The 14,957-nt window shown below is 39.6% G+C and overlaps 1 protein-coding gene across 2 annotated transcripts in view; it reads right to left on the reverse strand.

Annotated features, from left to right (window-relative positions):
- Window positions 1–4,826: 4,826 nt before the first annotated feature.
- The window catches only part of TPD52 (tumor protein D52), a 148,359-nt gene continuing 138,228 nt past the window's right edge, over window positions 4,827–14,957 (reverse strand). For both annotated transcript variants that reach the window (XM_053246577.1, XM_053246576.1), the window contains one exon: window positions 4,827–6,195. In XM_053246577.1, the coding sequence (XP_053102552.1) occupies window positions 6,045–6,195 (151 nt within the window). In that variant the 3' untranslated portion in view covers window positions 4,827–6,044. The remainder of the gene's footprint in view (window positions 6,196–14,957) is intronic.

Here is a 14,957-nt window from a genome sequence, read left to right on the forward strand (position 1 = left end):
TTTGGGATGAGCAACCTTTGCTTTAGGTGTAGCGCCGTCTGCTGGAGCTTCAGAAGAACACAATTTGCCTTTATTCTCGGAGGCGCGACCCACAATGGGAGTCTGTCTTTTTACTGCCTGATCTGCTTTAGGATGGCATCAGGCCGGGTCAGAACGATGGGCAGGAGATCTGGATCTGGCGTGGTACTGACGATAACCTTGTCTGCAATATGAATCTCTATATGAGCCATTATCCCAATTGCTATACTCCAAGTATGCCGGTTTCACATGTCTTGGGTGGTAGTAGTCCGCCCTGGGTTCGACCAGCACATATTGCATTTGGGGCTTTTGCTGGTTAAGCCTATAATAATCTGGTGAGTAACTGTGTCTATAACAGTCTCAAAATTCTGTATGTTTCATCATTGTATATAAATGTATTTATAGGAGGTTTAATTGATTACTTGTGTTAAAAACATTCACATATTTGGTCAATTGCAAATGTTAATTGAATTGAAAAGATTTATTGAATTTTAATTTTGGTATAAATTTTGGCATAACCCATTTTATATGCTGTGTGTGTGAGTTTTGGAACAGATAACTATACACGGTGCATATATATTTCTTTATGTATATGGTCTGCTTTCACAGTCTGGAGTATGCCATGGTGAACGATGAGGGTGAGGAGCCTCGGCACGTGTCAAGCATGTGTAGTCCCCGCATTGCCAATGGACAAGTGGCCGGTTACAATCCTTGTCATCAACTGGAGAGCCCAGATCTGAGTATTACGCTAGGTCTGGTAGTAGCTCAGGTTTGGAGTTGGGTTCACTATGCTTTTTATTTATTTTATTTTTGCATTTATATACCGCCTTTCGTTAAAAAGATAACCCCAAGGCGGTTTACAAAAGTTAAAAACATACAATAAAAAGACAATAAAACATCATGTTAAAAATATAAAAACATAAAAACAGGCATAAAAACAATACAACAAATACAACAAATAAAAACACAAAGAAGCTGCAGTAGAAAACGATCATGTAAAAGCCTGGGTAAAAAGCCAAGTCTTTAAAAGCTTTCTAAAAGCCGTGATGGAGTCCGAGGAACGAATGGCCACTGGGAGAGCATTCCAGAGTCTGGGGGCAGCAACAGAGAAGGCCCTGTCCCGAGTGCACGACAGCCGGGCCTCCCTCATTGTCGGCACCCGAAGCAGGGCCCCCTCAGATGTCCTTGTCAAGCGGGCAGCAACCCGTGGGAGCAGGCGGTCCCTCAGATACCCCGGGCCCAAACCGTTTAGGGCTTTAAAGGTCAAAACCAGCACCTTGAATTGGACCCGGAAACGAACCGGCAGCCAGTGCAGCTCTTTCAAAATGGGGGTGATATGTTCCCAACGGGCAGCTCTGGATAAAACCCTCGCTGCCACGTTTTGCACTAGCTGCAGTTTCCGGATATTCTTCAAGGGCAGCCCCACGTAGAGCGCGTTACAGTAATCCAGCCGTGACGTGACTAAGGCGTGGGTAACCGTGGCCAGATCTGCCTCTCGAGAAAGGGACGCAGCTGGCGCACTAGCCGAAGCCGTGCAAAGGCACCCCTGGCCACCGCCTCCACCTGAGCTTCCAAAAGCAGAGCCGGGTCCAGTAGTACCCCCAAGCTGCGTCCCTTTCTCGAGAAATGCTTGTGCTCATGGTTGTGCTCCTGATTTCTTCCCAAGTTGACCTCAAGGTCAGGCTCGAAATCTGGAAAAGGATCCTCCTCAGAGTAGGAGTGGTGAGGGAAAGCCTCCTGAATGGGGAGGTTGCAACGGATACAGTTTGCACCAGGTTTTGGATGGATTTGTCCACTTTCTTTTTCTTACAGCCACTTTTGGGAGGGCGGTATAGAAATCGAATACATACATACATACATACAGGGGTCGCCTTCTCCCATGGGGTCAGCTGGACTGAATTTGTAGCCATGGTCTCTGGACGATCTGACTCATCTGTGCCCGCTACATTTGGGCAAGGAGCTGGTATAGTTAGAGGAGCTATAAGGCCAGTATCAGGCTCTTTAGCACCTGCGTGAGCTGCAATGCACTAGCCCACAGACTAGTTTGGAGTTGGGACACTCCTCTGGGCTTGTCTGGTGAACCCTGGCAAATCTTGCACTGGTCTACCCGGTGCATTTTTCCCAGGCGCAAAAGGCACTAGGAACAGCCATCAGATGTGGAAAGCGTTCTGTACAAGATGTGCAAAATGTAAAAGTGACTCTCGTGGCCATAAGCCCAGATCGGGGTGGGCGGGGGGGGGAATCTAACTGAAAATGCAAACTTAAAAGACAGAATAATAAGGAAATTGATAGCGAAGTAGAAGAAAACAGCAATAAATAAATAAATAAGGAAATACTCTTTTTTAAAAGCTCTCTCACGGACAACAGTGAAGGGAAAGATCCTCAATGCAACTGCTATGGCAGTTGAGAAAAGACTGAAGTGAAGAGGTGGCTCGCATATAGAAAACATAAAGGGGATGTTGTTACTGCCCAAAGAAGAAATGATCAGTTCAGTCTCTTGAAGGATCTGAGCCATGTTCTGCACATGCATGAACAGCTATAGTGTGAACGACAACGAGACCATTAAGAAGAATGCTTGATCTATTCATTAGGGATGTGCATGAATTGATTTTTTTCAATTTGATTTGTGTCTAAATTGAATCACCCCTGATTTGTTTTGTGTCCGGATCTGTTTCCCCGAATCACCCGATTTGAATTGATTTGGATTCAATCAAGTTGGGCCACTTATAAAAGGCCCTAGGGGTACCAAATTAGGGTGGTGGGTAGGTTCCCATGGGTGACATCTAGCACTCAAATTTCAAGGCAGTGGGGCACTTGGTTGATTTTTAATGATTTGTTTTAGTTTTTACTGATTTTGTATGTTTCTACCATAGGACATAATGGGGATTCAAAGTTGCCCTTTGGACCCCCAGCTTTCATTACAAAAAAAGAGCTAAGCTCTAGCCCTTGTAGAAGTGGAGTTATAGAGCAAAATGTGTGGTCACTATTTTTCAAGTGTTTGGATTCTTTGGTGTATAATAACCTTTCCTCATAATGAATCCCTGTGAGGAATCATTGCACACCTTCATTTCTTCTGTTCATTTTAACTGTCATTGGACAATGCCAACTGTCAGCTGCCATGTGCCAACTACACCCCCCACATACACACACACATCTGCAAGACAGTGGGGTACTCAGTTTATTTTTTTAGGAATAATGAAGTGTTTAGATTCTTTGGTGCCTAATAATTTTCCCTCATAATGGATCCCTATGAGGATTCACTATACGCCTTCATTTCTTCTGTTTATTTTGACTGTCATTGGACAGTGCCAACTGTCAACTGCCATGTGTCAACTACACCCCCACCCCCCACCCTGGGGTATTAAGTCTATATTTTAGGATTTTTTGAAGTGTTTAGTTTCTTTGGTGTCTTCACTGCACACCTTCATTTATTCTGTTTATTTTGACCCCAGTGCTTTGTGGATAGGGGTGGGGAATTAGTAGCATCCCATGTGCCAACTATCCCCCAACCCGCAAGCCACTGCGGAGTCAGTTTATTTTTAGGATTTTTTCAGGTGTTTAGACTCTTTGGTATGTAATGAATCCTCAGGGATTCATTATGAGGAAAGGTTATTAGACACCAAAGAGTCTGAACACTTATTATTATACATATTTTATACCACCCAAAACTTACATCTCTGGGTGATTTACAACAAGATAAAAACAACATTAAAACATTAGTTAAAAACAAAAACAAGAAATTTAAAACACAATAATTTAAAATTGTTAAAACAATATGCTAAAACAACATTAAAAACAATCAAAACAGTATCAGTTAAAAGCTTGGGCGAACAGATGCGTCTTTGAAGACTTTTAAAAAATTGTCAAAGATGGGGAGGCTCTTATTTCACTAGGGAGCGCATTCCAAAGCATCGGGGCAGCAACAGAGAAGGCCCATCGCTGAGTAGCCACCAGACAAGCCGGTGGTAAATGCAGATGGACCTGTCTTGATGGTCTCAATGGGCAGTGGGGTTCATAATGAAGAAGACGTTCTCTTAAAAACCCAGGGCCCAAGCTGTTTAGGGCTTTATAGGTTATAACTAACACCTTGTATTTTGCCCGGAAACATATCGGCAGCCAGTGTAACTCCTTCAATACAGGAGTATTGAAAAAATTCCTAGAACATAAACTGAGTAGTACCCCCAATGCCTTGAGGGTGGGAGGGGAGTGTAGTTGGCACATGGCAGTTAACACTTGGCACTGTCCAAAGACAGTCAAAATGAATAGAAGAAATGAAGGTGTGCAATAAATTGTCATAGGGATTCACTGAGGAAATGTTATCATACACCAAAGAATTCAAACACTTGAAAAACAGTGACCGCACATTTTGCTCCATAACTCCACTTCTACAACAACTAGAGGTTAGCGTGTTTCTTTGGGTTTTTTTAAGAAAGCTCGGAATCTGGGGGAATTAATAGGAGGAATCCAAATTTCAAATAAATTCAATCGAATCTAGTGCGATTCAATTTGGACGAGAATCTTGCCAATGGACCACAGGGGTGATTTGTTCTGTCTCCAAATCGACCAAATCAGCAAGATTTGGGTAAAAATTGATTTGTACCCAAATCAATTCACACATCTCTACTCTTCATACCCTTGAATGGGGCTATGTAAATAGGAGATGGTATAGCATTCTGTGGCCCCCATTGAGTTCTTTGAGACATAGAAAATGTGTTGTAGTTTAGGACATGATGCAAGGAGCTTGATGTTCCTGACTAGAGCCATTTTACTTTCTCACATGTAAATTCTTAACAAATACCAAGAGGTCATACCATACACACATCAATACATTTAATAAAAATTATCAAAGAGGTGAAAAAACAAAACAAAAATCCCTAACTTTTATTTAAGCTACTTTCCCCACAATTTCCCCCCTTGGATGTAAATTGTATTTTCCAGTTCCTGAAGACTTCATGCCCATCTCAGCGGCTTTTACTTCCAGTGAAATAGGCACTAAATCTTCAGGAATCAGAAAACATATTTTTACTTTTTACCTAGAGGCTAATAAACTGTGAAAATCATGTCCAAACTCCAAGATGAGAGCTCAGTTTAAAGCAGACATACAAGCTCCAAGATCCTACTCTCTTCCTCCTTTTTTTTTTTTTTTTTTTTTGGTCTTTGGTTTGGAGCAATTCCAGTCTGACGAACCACCTCTCATTATTGGTTGGCATGCAGAATATGCTAACACATGCCCCATTCCAGTCATGCTATTTTTTAAAAGCATCTCATTACACAAAATATGCTGTGAGAAATATTTTAGGGCTGTAGCTTCTCCTTTTTTTAAAGTGTTGGAACTACCCTGGATGACAGGTTGGTCTTACATGAACATGAGTTCATTTAAATTCAGTTTACTGTCCTCTTACAAAAAAATGTTCAGGAAAAGATCTCATGGTGATAAACAGGACTTTCAACAGCCAAGTTCTCCAGATAGAAAAAATCATTTTTAGATTCTTTATGCTTCTAGTAGAGACTTCAAGACACTTGCATTTGGGCTACAAGGATAGAACTGATATGAGTCAAGATATAGGATTAATTTATCTGGCACACAGATAGATTTTCATAACTCTGGAAGCTGCTCAGACCTCATTCACTAATTCCTACCTTGATCAGAAAATGACAGTTGACACAAGACTACAAAAGCTTGACATATTTCCTCTGCCATAAATGTGCAAAGGCTCCGACTGTGTAGTTGTTCATGTAAAACAACAACAACTGGAGAAAGGTAGCAACTTCTTCCATTAAGAATTAATACAAAACATAGTTCACAGAAACACATAATGGGGATAGAAGGAGCAGAGAAACAGAGATCAGAGAACCAAGCCTGGCAAGGTAACTTTTAAACATTTATTTTTCTTTCCAATTCTATAACTGCAGCAATAGAATAATTTCAACTTTTAAATTCAAATTCAGCTGTACAGCTCACAAAAGGCTATGTGGTTTAAATACAGCCACAAGAATATATACCATTTTACTTATTTATACATTTACTATTTTTGTTGGCTTTTTTTGCCTTCCACAAGTCCCATGAGTACTGCGTCGGCTTCCAGTAAAGTTGTATCTGATTTTGCTCCCAAGAATCGAGCAGAGAGTTCAAGGTCAGTAAGTCTCAGGCGGACTTTGGATCCCTTATGATATTTCCTGGGGGAAAGAGAAAAAGTGGCTTTAAGCATTGTGTGTACTTGCTTCTTCTTGGATATGGCTTTTAAAATCTGACAAGAAAGATGAACACAGATACAGTCACACAAAAACATGTACAAGTATGTACAGTATAGACATCTGCACACTTATACAACATAATGTCTGAATAGGGCTTGACTCTCCATGTGATCTGGTTGTAGTGGTACCTGGATCCTAAAACATGAACTATAGCTTTGAAATGAACTTTATCCTCTTACTATCATTTTGAAGCAGGAAAAGGAAGTAGCTAGAATAGATGCCTTAATATTCAAAACACAAAGATGTAGATTCTGCTGGAACATCAGCTTACTGGTTCTCATGTGGTTTAAAAAGGCTATTCCCATCACATCCGGCTTTTATGTCCATGCCTTCAGCACTTAATAGCAGTGAAAAGGCCAAGCATTTATATGAAAGGCAAACCTCACAAATCTTAGCTACTGCTTCAGAAGTTTCCACACAACTTCTAGATACCTTAATCATATATAATCCAATTATTAAAAGGCATTGTCCACAGTCATGGCAACACCTGCTCACAAAGGCATTCTGCAAAACACCACCTTGAAGTGGCTTACATCCGTGTCATCTGTGTGTGGATAGAACTACTGGCTTTTGTGAATGATATTCCCTGAAGCTAGGAAAAGCATAAGGATAAAAGATCAGTGGAAAGAGCAGAGAAAGAAAAGATCTGAGCAGCAGTTTCCCACCAAACAAGCCTTAGAAGCACAAGCATACAAAATGTTGTTGATGAAAAAGAGGTTTTATGTATGAGTCTATCAGAGGTCATCCCCTCACCAATTACCGGATATAGGTTATACTGTATTTAGAAGCATAACTTTTTAGAAGGATCTCCAGAGATAAAGCACGTCAGTGTGTTATCTTTATAAATGCACATTTTGGTCCTAAAAAGCTCCAAATGAATAGAACTTCTACGGTACATATTTCATTTTCTCAAAGGGCTTGCTTTTAGAGTAGCATAAATGAAGGCTGTATTCAGGGCATTTTGTATTAAGATGTATGCCTGAGGTTCTCTAATGCTGCCCTTTTAAAAGACTACCTACTTTCTGAAATGTAAACTGGAAAAAAATAGAATTTTTTTTCTTCCCATCACCACTATTTCTCACAACAGCTGTGTATGAAATGATGTTCTATCACTAATGCTAACTTGGCAAAGAGGCACCTTTTAATGTGGTGATTCTCTTTATTTAGTAACTGGCCCTATCCACCCGCAGCCCAGTACCTCCAGTGACTGTTGCTGGTGTCTATCTTATGTTTCTTTTTATACTGTGAGCCCTTTGGGGGCAGGGATCCATCTTATTTATTTATTATTTCTCTGTGTAAACCTCCCTGAGCCATTTTTGGAAGAGCGGTATAAAAATTGAATTATTATTATTATCTCTTGTATACACAGTCAGACAGGTGTTATTGACTGGTTTGTTTTATCTAGACATCGAGTCCTTCCCAAGAACCTGGGATGCCAGAATTTTATTATCAATTGTTATAGATATCGTTGCAGAATATAGGCTGTTCCCAGTAAAGCTGCTTTTTGTAATTGGCTGATGGTTATTATTTTTTATTATTTATTTCTTGTTTACACAGTCAGACAGGTGTTATTGACTGGTTTGTTTTATCCAGACATCAAGTCCTTCCCAAGGACCTGGGATGGCTGAATTTTATTGTCAATGGTTATAGGTATCGTCGCAGAATATAGGCTGTTCCCAGTAAAGCTGCTTTTTGTAAATGGCTGATGGTGATTTCTGTGGCCCCTATGGTGTTGAGGTGCTCTTCAAGGTCTTTTGGAACTGCACCCAGGGCGCCAATTACTACTGGGATTATTTTGGTCTTTTTCTGCCACAGCCTTTCAATTTCAATTTGTAGATCTTTGTATTTGGTGATTTTTCCTATTTCTTTTTCTTCTATTCTGCTATCCCCTGGTATTGCTATGTCGATTATTTTGACTTGTTTTTCTTTCTTCTCGACTAAAGTGATATCCGGTGTATTGTGTGGCAGATGTTTGTCTGTTTGTAGTCGGAAGTCCCATAATATTTTTACATCTTCATTTTCTTCAACTTTTTCAATTTTATGGTCCCACCAATTCTTGGCTACAGGTAGCTTGTATTTTTTGCAGATGTTCCAGTGTATCATCCCTGCTACCTTGTCATGCCTTTGTTTGTAGTCAGTCTGTGCGATCTTTTTACAACAGCTGATTAGGTGGTCCACGGTTTCATCTGCTTCTTTACAAAGGCGGCACTTGCTGTTTGTGGTTGACTTTTCTACTTTTGCTCTTATTGCATTTGTTCTTAGTACCTGTTCTTTTGCAGCCAGTATTAAACCCTCTGTTTCTTTCTTCAAGTTGCCATTCTTAAGCCATTGCCAGGTCTTGGTGATGTCTGATTTTCCACTTATATTGTGTAAATATTGACCATGCAGGGGCTTATTTCTCCATTTTTCTGCTCGGTTCTTGACTTGTTCTTTCTTGTAGGCCTGTTTTGTTTCATTGGTGTTGAATAGTTTCGCATTCTTGACCATTTGAAGTGCATCTTCTTCACTGTCCCTTATATATTTTTCAAGGCCTCTTTTCTCCTCCTCTACTGTTTGATGGACTTGCAGCATTCCTCTTCCACCTGAGCTGCGAGGGAGCTAGAGCCTATCTACATCACTGCGGGGGTGCAGAGCATGATTGATGATAATGATTTTCCTGGTCTTACGATCTAGTGTCTCTAGCTCTGCCTGGTTCCAGTCTATTATTCCTGCAGTGTATCTGATAACAGGTATAGCCCAGGTGTTTATGGCTTGTATGATGTTCCCGCCATTGAGTTTGGACTTGAGGATTTTTCTGACTCTCCTGATGTATTCACTTCCATTTCTTCTTTTAACTTCAGTGTGTGCGATGTTATCAGCCTGGAGAATCCCCAAGTATTTGTAAGGTTCTTTCTCTTCTAGGTTCTTGATGTTGCTTCCATTGGGCAGATCTATTCCTTCTGTTTTTGTTATTTTCCCTCTGCTCATTATTAATGCAGCACACTTGTCTAGTCCAAACTCCATTGCTATATCGCTACTGAATATACAGACAGTGTTTAGCAGTGATTCGATTTCTGACTGGGACTTTCCACACAACTTCAGATTGTCCATGTACAGCAGATGGTTGATTTTACTGGATGTTTTAGATGTTTGGTATCCGAGGCTTGTTTTGTTTAGTATTTGTGAAAGTGGGGTCATGGCGATTACAAACAACAGAGGGGATAGTGAGTCCCCTTGGAAAATGTCTCTTCTAATGCTAACCTGTCCAAGTGCTTCGCCATTGATTGTTAACTGTGTACTCCACATGCGCATTGCTTTTTTAATAAATATCTGAATGTTTTTGCTGATACCAGTTGTTTCTAAACATTTTAGTATCCATGTGTGAGGCAATGAATCGAAGGCTTTCTTGTAGTCAATCCATGCAACACTTAGATTTGTTTTTTTCCTCTTGCAGTTTTCTAAAATCATTTTGTCAATCAGCAGCTGGTCTTTTGTGCCTCTGGTGTTCGGGCAATTTCCTTTCTGTTCAACTGGAAGCTGTTTGTTAGTTAATAAGTGTTGCATCACTTCATCTGCTATTATTCCAGTTAATAATTTGAACATGGTTGGCAGGCAGGTGATCGGTCTATAATTACTTGGAACTGCACCTTTTGCTGGGTCTTTCATAATGAGATGAGTTTTCCCATTTGTTAGCCATTGTTCAATATCATCGCCTTTCATAATGTGATTGAACTGTTTTGATAGTTGTTTATGAAGGCTTTTTAGGTGTTTAAGCCAGAAGCCATGCAGTTCATCGTCGCCTGGCGCAGTCCAATTTTTAATTTTCTTTGCTCTTTCACTTATTAATTCTGGTATTATTATTAGATCTTGCATTTGTTGGTTGCATTTTTTGACCTCTTTCATCCAGCCTGCTTTTTTATTATAATCTATTGGATTGTCCCATAATTTCCACCAGAATTGCACTGTTTCTTCTTTATTTGGTGTTTCTAGGTTTCTTGCAGTTTCTCCTTCTATGCCAGGCTTCCCCAAACTGCGGCCCTCCAGATGTTGCTGAACTACAACCTCCAGTATACCCAGCCACAAAAAAAATGTGTCTAGGGATGCTGGGAGTTGTAGTTCAGCAACATCTGGAGGGCCATAGTTTGGGGAAGCCTGTTCTATGCTTTGGTAGAAACGTCTCTGATTCGACTGGAATGGGAGATTCTGCCTGTGTTGTGTAATTCTGGCTTCATATCTGTTAATCTTCTTTGACACTGCTGTTATTTGCTGCTTTATTATTTCCAGGACTTCTCTAATTTTCCTTGAATCTAGGTGGTATTTTTGGATCAGATACTGTTTGGTGTTTTCATTCTTCAGCTTCTTGTCTTTCATATCTTTCAATTTACTAGCATCTGATCTAAGCCTGGAGATTTTATTTTCTAATCGAATCTTCCATTTAGGTGATGTACTGCTTTCTTTTTTTACAGGTCCACTGATCTTATATCCGAGCTCTTGTGTTGTTATTGTTGCTGCACTGTACATTAGTTGGTTTGTTTCTTGCAAACTATTGGTTGTTATTTCTGCAAGTGTAGCATTGACATCTTTTAATGCCTGAGCAAGCTTTTTTTTGGCAACTGTTTTTAGAGCGGGAAGTCGAACCCTGGTAGTTGTTTGGTTCATGTGCTCAGTTATTTTTTGCTTTAGTTCTTGTTGCTTTTCTGTTAAACGGCATTTGGGTTTTTGAGGTGAAGGCAAAGGGGAGGTTGCCTGGTTTTGATTTTGAAACAGTTCAGCAACGGTGGTATCCTCTATTTCCAACACCTCCTCCATCTGCGCCTGAGCAACTGATTCAGTTGGTGGTAATTCTTCTTCCATATCTTGAGCCTGTGTTGCTCTTTGCAGTTCTTCCAGCTCAACTCCTGTGAATACTTTATTTCTTCTTATGAATCTTCTCTGGTCTGCTAGCCTTTGTTCTGTTATTTCTTTATCTGGATGCTTCTCTTTCCAAATTTGGTACATTCTTTTTAAATAACCTCTTCTAGTTGGACTAGACTTGTAATAGCAGATCATTATTTCCTTGTTGGCATTTTTTGTATATATTTTTCGGTTAAGCGACGTTTCTTCCAGTAACTTTGCTGTCTCCAGCCCTGGTTGCTCAACTGAAGATCCTGAGTCCTGTAGCCCACTTGCCACCAGATGTCCAGGGACTATAGCACCTGGCGCGGTCATTATTATTATTATTATTATTAATAATAATAATAATAATAATAATAATAATAATAATAATTTACACAGTCAGAAAGGTGTTATTGACTCATTTGTTTTATCCAGACATCAAGTCCTTCCCAAGGACCTGGGATGGCTGAATTTTATTGTCAATGTTGTTGCTGTTATAGATATCGTTGCAGAATAGAGGCTGTTCCCAGTAAAGCTGCTTTTTGTAATTGGCTGATGGTGATTTCTGTGGCCCCTATGGTGTTGAGGTGCTCTTCAAGGTCTTTTGGAACTGTACCAAGGGCGCCAATTACCACTGGGATTATTTTGGTCTTTTTCTGCCACAGCCTTTCAATTTCAATTTGTAGATCTTTGTATTTGGTGATTTTTTTCTATTTCTTTTTCTTCTATTCTGCTATCACCTGGTATTGCTATGTCGATTATTTTAACTTGTTTTTCTTTCTTCTTGACTACAGTTATATCTGGTGTATTGTGTGGCAGATGTTTGTCTGTTTGTAGTCAGAAGTCCCATAATATTTTTACATCTTCATTTTCTACAACTTTTTCAATTTTATGGTCCCACCAATTTTTGGCTTGTATTTTTTGCAGATATTCCAGTGTATCATCCCTGCTACCTTGTCATGCCTTTGTTTGTAGTCAGTCTGTGCGATCTTTTTACAACAGCTGATCAGGTGGTCCACGGTTTCATCTGCTTCTTTACAAAAGTGGCACTTGCTGTTTGTGGTTGACTTTTCTACTTTTGCTCTTATTGCATTTGTTCTTAGTACCTGTTCTTTTGCAGCCAGTATTAAACCCTCTGTTTCTTTCTTCAAGTTGCCATTCTTAAGCCATTGCCAGGTCTTGGTGACTTGTTCTTTCTTCAAGAACTGAGCAGAAAAATGGGAAAATAAGCCACTGCATGGTCAATATTAGCACTATATAAGTGGAAAATCAGACATCACCAAGACCTGGCTATGGCTTAAGAATGGCAACTTGAAGAAAGAAAGAAAGAAAGAAAGAAAGAAAGAAAGAAAGAAAGAAAGAAAGAAAGAAAGAAAGAAAGAAAGAAAGAAAATTATTATTATTATTATTATTATTTATTAATGTCTTTGGTGGCTGAAACGAACTGAAGTGGGAGGAATTCCTGAATTACCTGTATAAGGTAAGCCTTCTCAGGCATGTCTGGAATCTTCCTGAAGGTTTACAATTGAGAGAGTTATTTATGCCTAAAATTGCACTAGGTGCTGTACAGCAAATAGTAACCAAAGTCAATGGCTAAGATCCACACAGTGTTAAATAACACAAGAAATATGGAAAGCAAAACTGCTATTAAGTTCTGCTTCTTGCTATCTAACCTGAGTGAGTAGTTAACCCAGTGGTCTTGGACCAAGAACAAGTAGAGAAAACACACTACAGTATTGGCAATAGCATCACGGAGCTATTCAGCACATTTCTTTCTACCCCTTTAAGGAATTGGATGGACACTTAGAGGTTCTATAGTGCAGTTAAAAAATATTTAGGTGTTTCTGGCATGTGGAAATTTTTCAAACAAAAATGGAATCCAGAAGTGCCACCCATTAACATTAGACTCTGAAGACTACAGCATTAAAATAGGATGGCACTTCTATATTTCATTTTTGTTTGAGGAACGATCATGGGCCCGGAATGAGCCCAAGAAACTGAGATTAAAGAGGAATCTTCATATTCAGCATGTTAGCCCAGGTGTAAGAGTTCTGAATAATAAGCAGCCAATTCAGTAGAAATTGGGCACAACAAACCAGGGGCGAGGGTGGGTGGCACACACAGAGTAAGCCAATCTGAAAACTAGAGAAGGTGTCCCTAGGCTTGCATGTACTTTGCTTGTAGATTCTAACTTCTAGTTACTTATCTTTAGTTACTAGTTAGAGGAAAACTTGCAGAATGAGCCCAGAGGAAAAAGTGAACAAAAGCAAAAACAAAGAGCCGTGACATGTGTTCACTTGTGGGAAGGAGCAAATGAAAGGCGTAGGAACAAACCATGCAGATAAATGCAATGTAATAATTAAAAGAATCATGGTAAGGAAAGGGATAAAGAAAATTACTGAATAAATGCTTTGATAAAAGGATTGCAAACAGCCCTTCACATGGTCACATCTGGTAATAAAGAACCATATTTTGGGGCCTGTGCATGGATGCCTTTGTAAACAGAAGGAGTCTGTTCTTTTATTTTCCCTTTCAGGGCATCTAATGACTAAAATTATTTTGTTTGCATAGGTGGGTTAGGAACCTTTGTAGACTTATTTAGAAGAGTGCTAATAGCATTCTAGTTGTGCAATTTCCAAAACTGATTTATTTTATTTAACATATTTGTATACTGCCCACTACTGAAGTCTCTAGGTGGTTTAGTATACTTAGTAGTGCTACAATTGCTAGCACTTGAAAATGGCAATAAATACTCCTCATGTAGATTCAGAACTATGGCTCATTGGTTGTTGCTACTATAAAACTGGCAAATCTAATTGAAGAACAAATTCTAAACACATAAATAAAAGCTATATTTGGAATAATCTGTGTCATTCATTACATTCTGGGAGTCTCAGTGGATTCCTACACAGCTACCAGTCTTGGGTAACTTCTTGTTTTTTGGACTACAACTCCCATCATCTCTGGCCACAATAGCCAAAGGCCAGGGATGATAGGAGTTGTAGCAAAAAGATTACCCAAGACTGACTATTACTGAAAAGAGTGAAATTTCATTTTTAACACTTAACTTGGCAGGTAGAAGATTTTTTAATGACACTTGTGTCCTGCCCTACTCTCATGGAGCTGAGTGTGGTGTATATGAGATCCCTCTTTATCTGCACAATCCTGAGGAATAGGTCAGAGAGAGGCCCAAGGTCACCCACTGAGCTTCATAGCTGAGTGAGGATCTGCACCCGGATCTCCCCAGTCCTAGATGCATTCATTCTTTAATTCTTTCAGCATATGTTCCCTTTTGAGTAGTTTTTGCCATTGCTTGACAAACTTATACTGCCAAACAAGTACTTGCTCTTGCCATGATTACTTCCACTATGCACCAAAAGAAGCCTGCTTGCCTGAACAGGATAGGAAGAAGGCAATTAAATCTGATTTTGTATTTCTGCATGAAGGCATGATTTAAAAGCTTTTTCTTTGGAGAACTCCTTTGACATTTTTTCCGTAAGACATTCCTTAGCATGTGCCAATGCATTCTGGTTCTCATAGTTTTAGATAAAGGTGGAATTTACTCTGGTAAGTCTTTGAGATAATAGACACAAAGCACATTGAAGCCACGGGCTCCTTCATACATTTGCGTACACATACATACTTGGAAAAAAACAAAACAAAAAACCATCCCAACAGCCAGGGATCTGTGCAGTGTTTGTATCCATATAGAAAAATATCACTTTTCCCTTAATGATCTGTGAAGTAGCTTGAGATTAGGATTCGACCATACCACTGACATGTGAAAAATCTCATTACTAGAAGACAAAGAAGATTTGTTATTGCTGTGA

Source organism: Hemicordylus capensis, chromosome 4 (genome assembly GCF_027244095.1).
Source record: "Hemicordylus capensis ecotype Gifberg chromosome 4, rHemCap1.1.pri, whole genome shotgun sequence".
In the NCBI taxonomy this organism is placed as follows: domain Eukaryota; kingdom Metazoa; phylum Chordata; class Lepidosauria; order Squamata; family Cordylidae; genus Hemicordylus; species Hemicordylus capensis.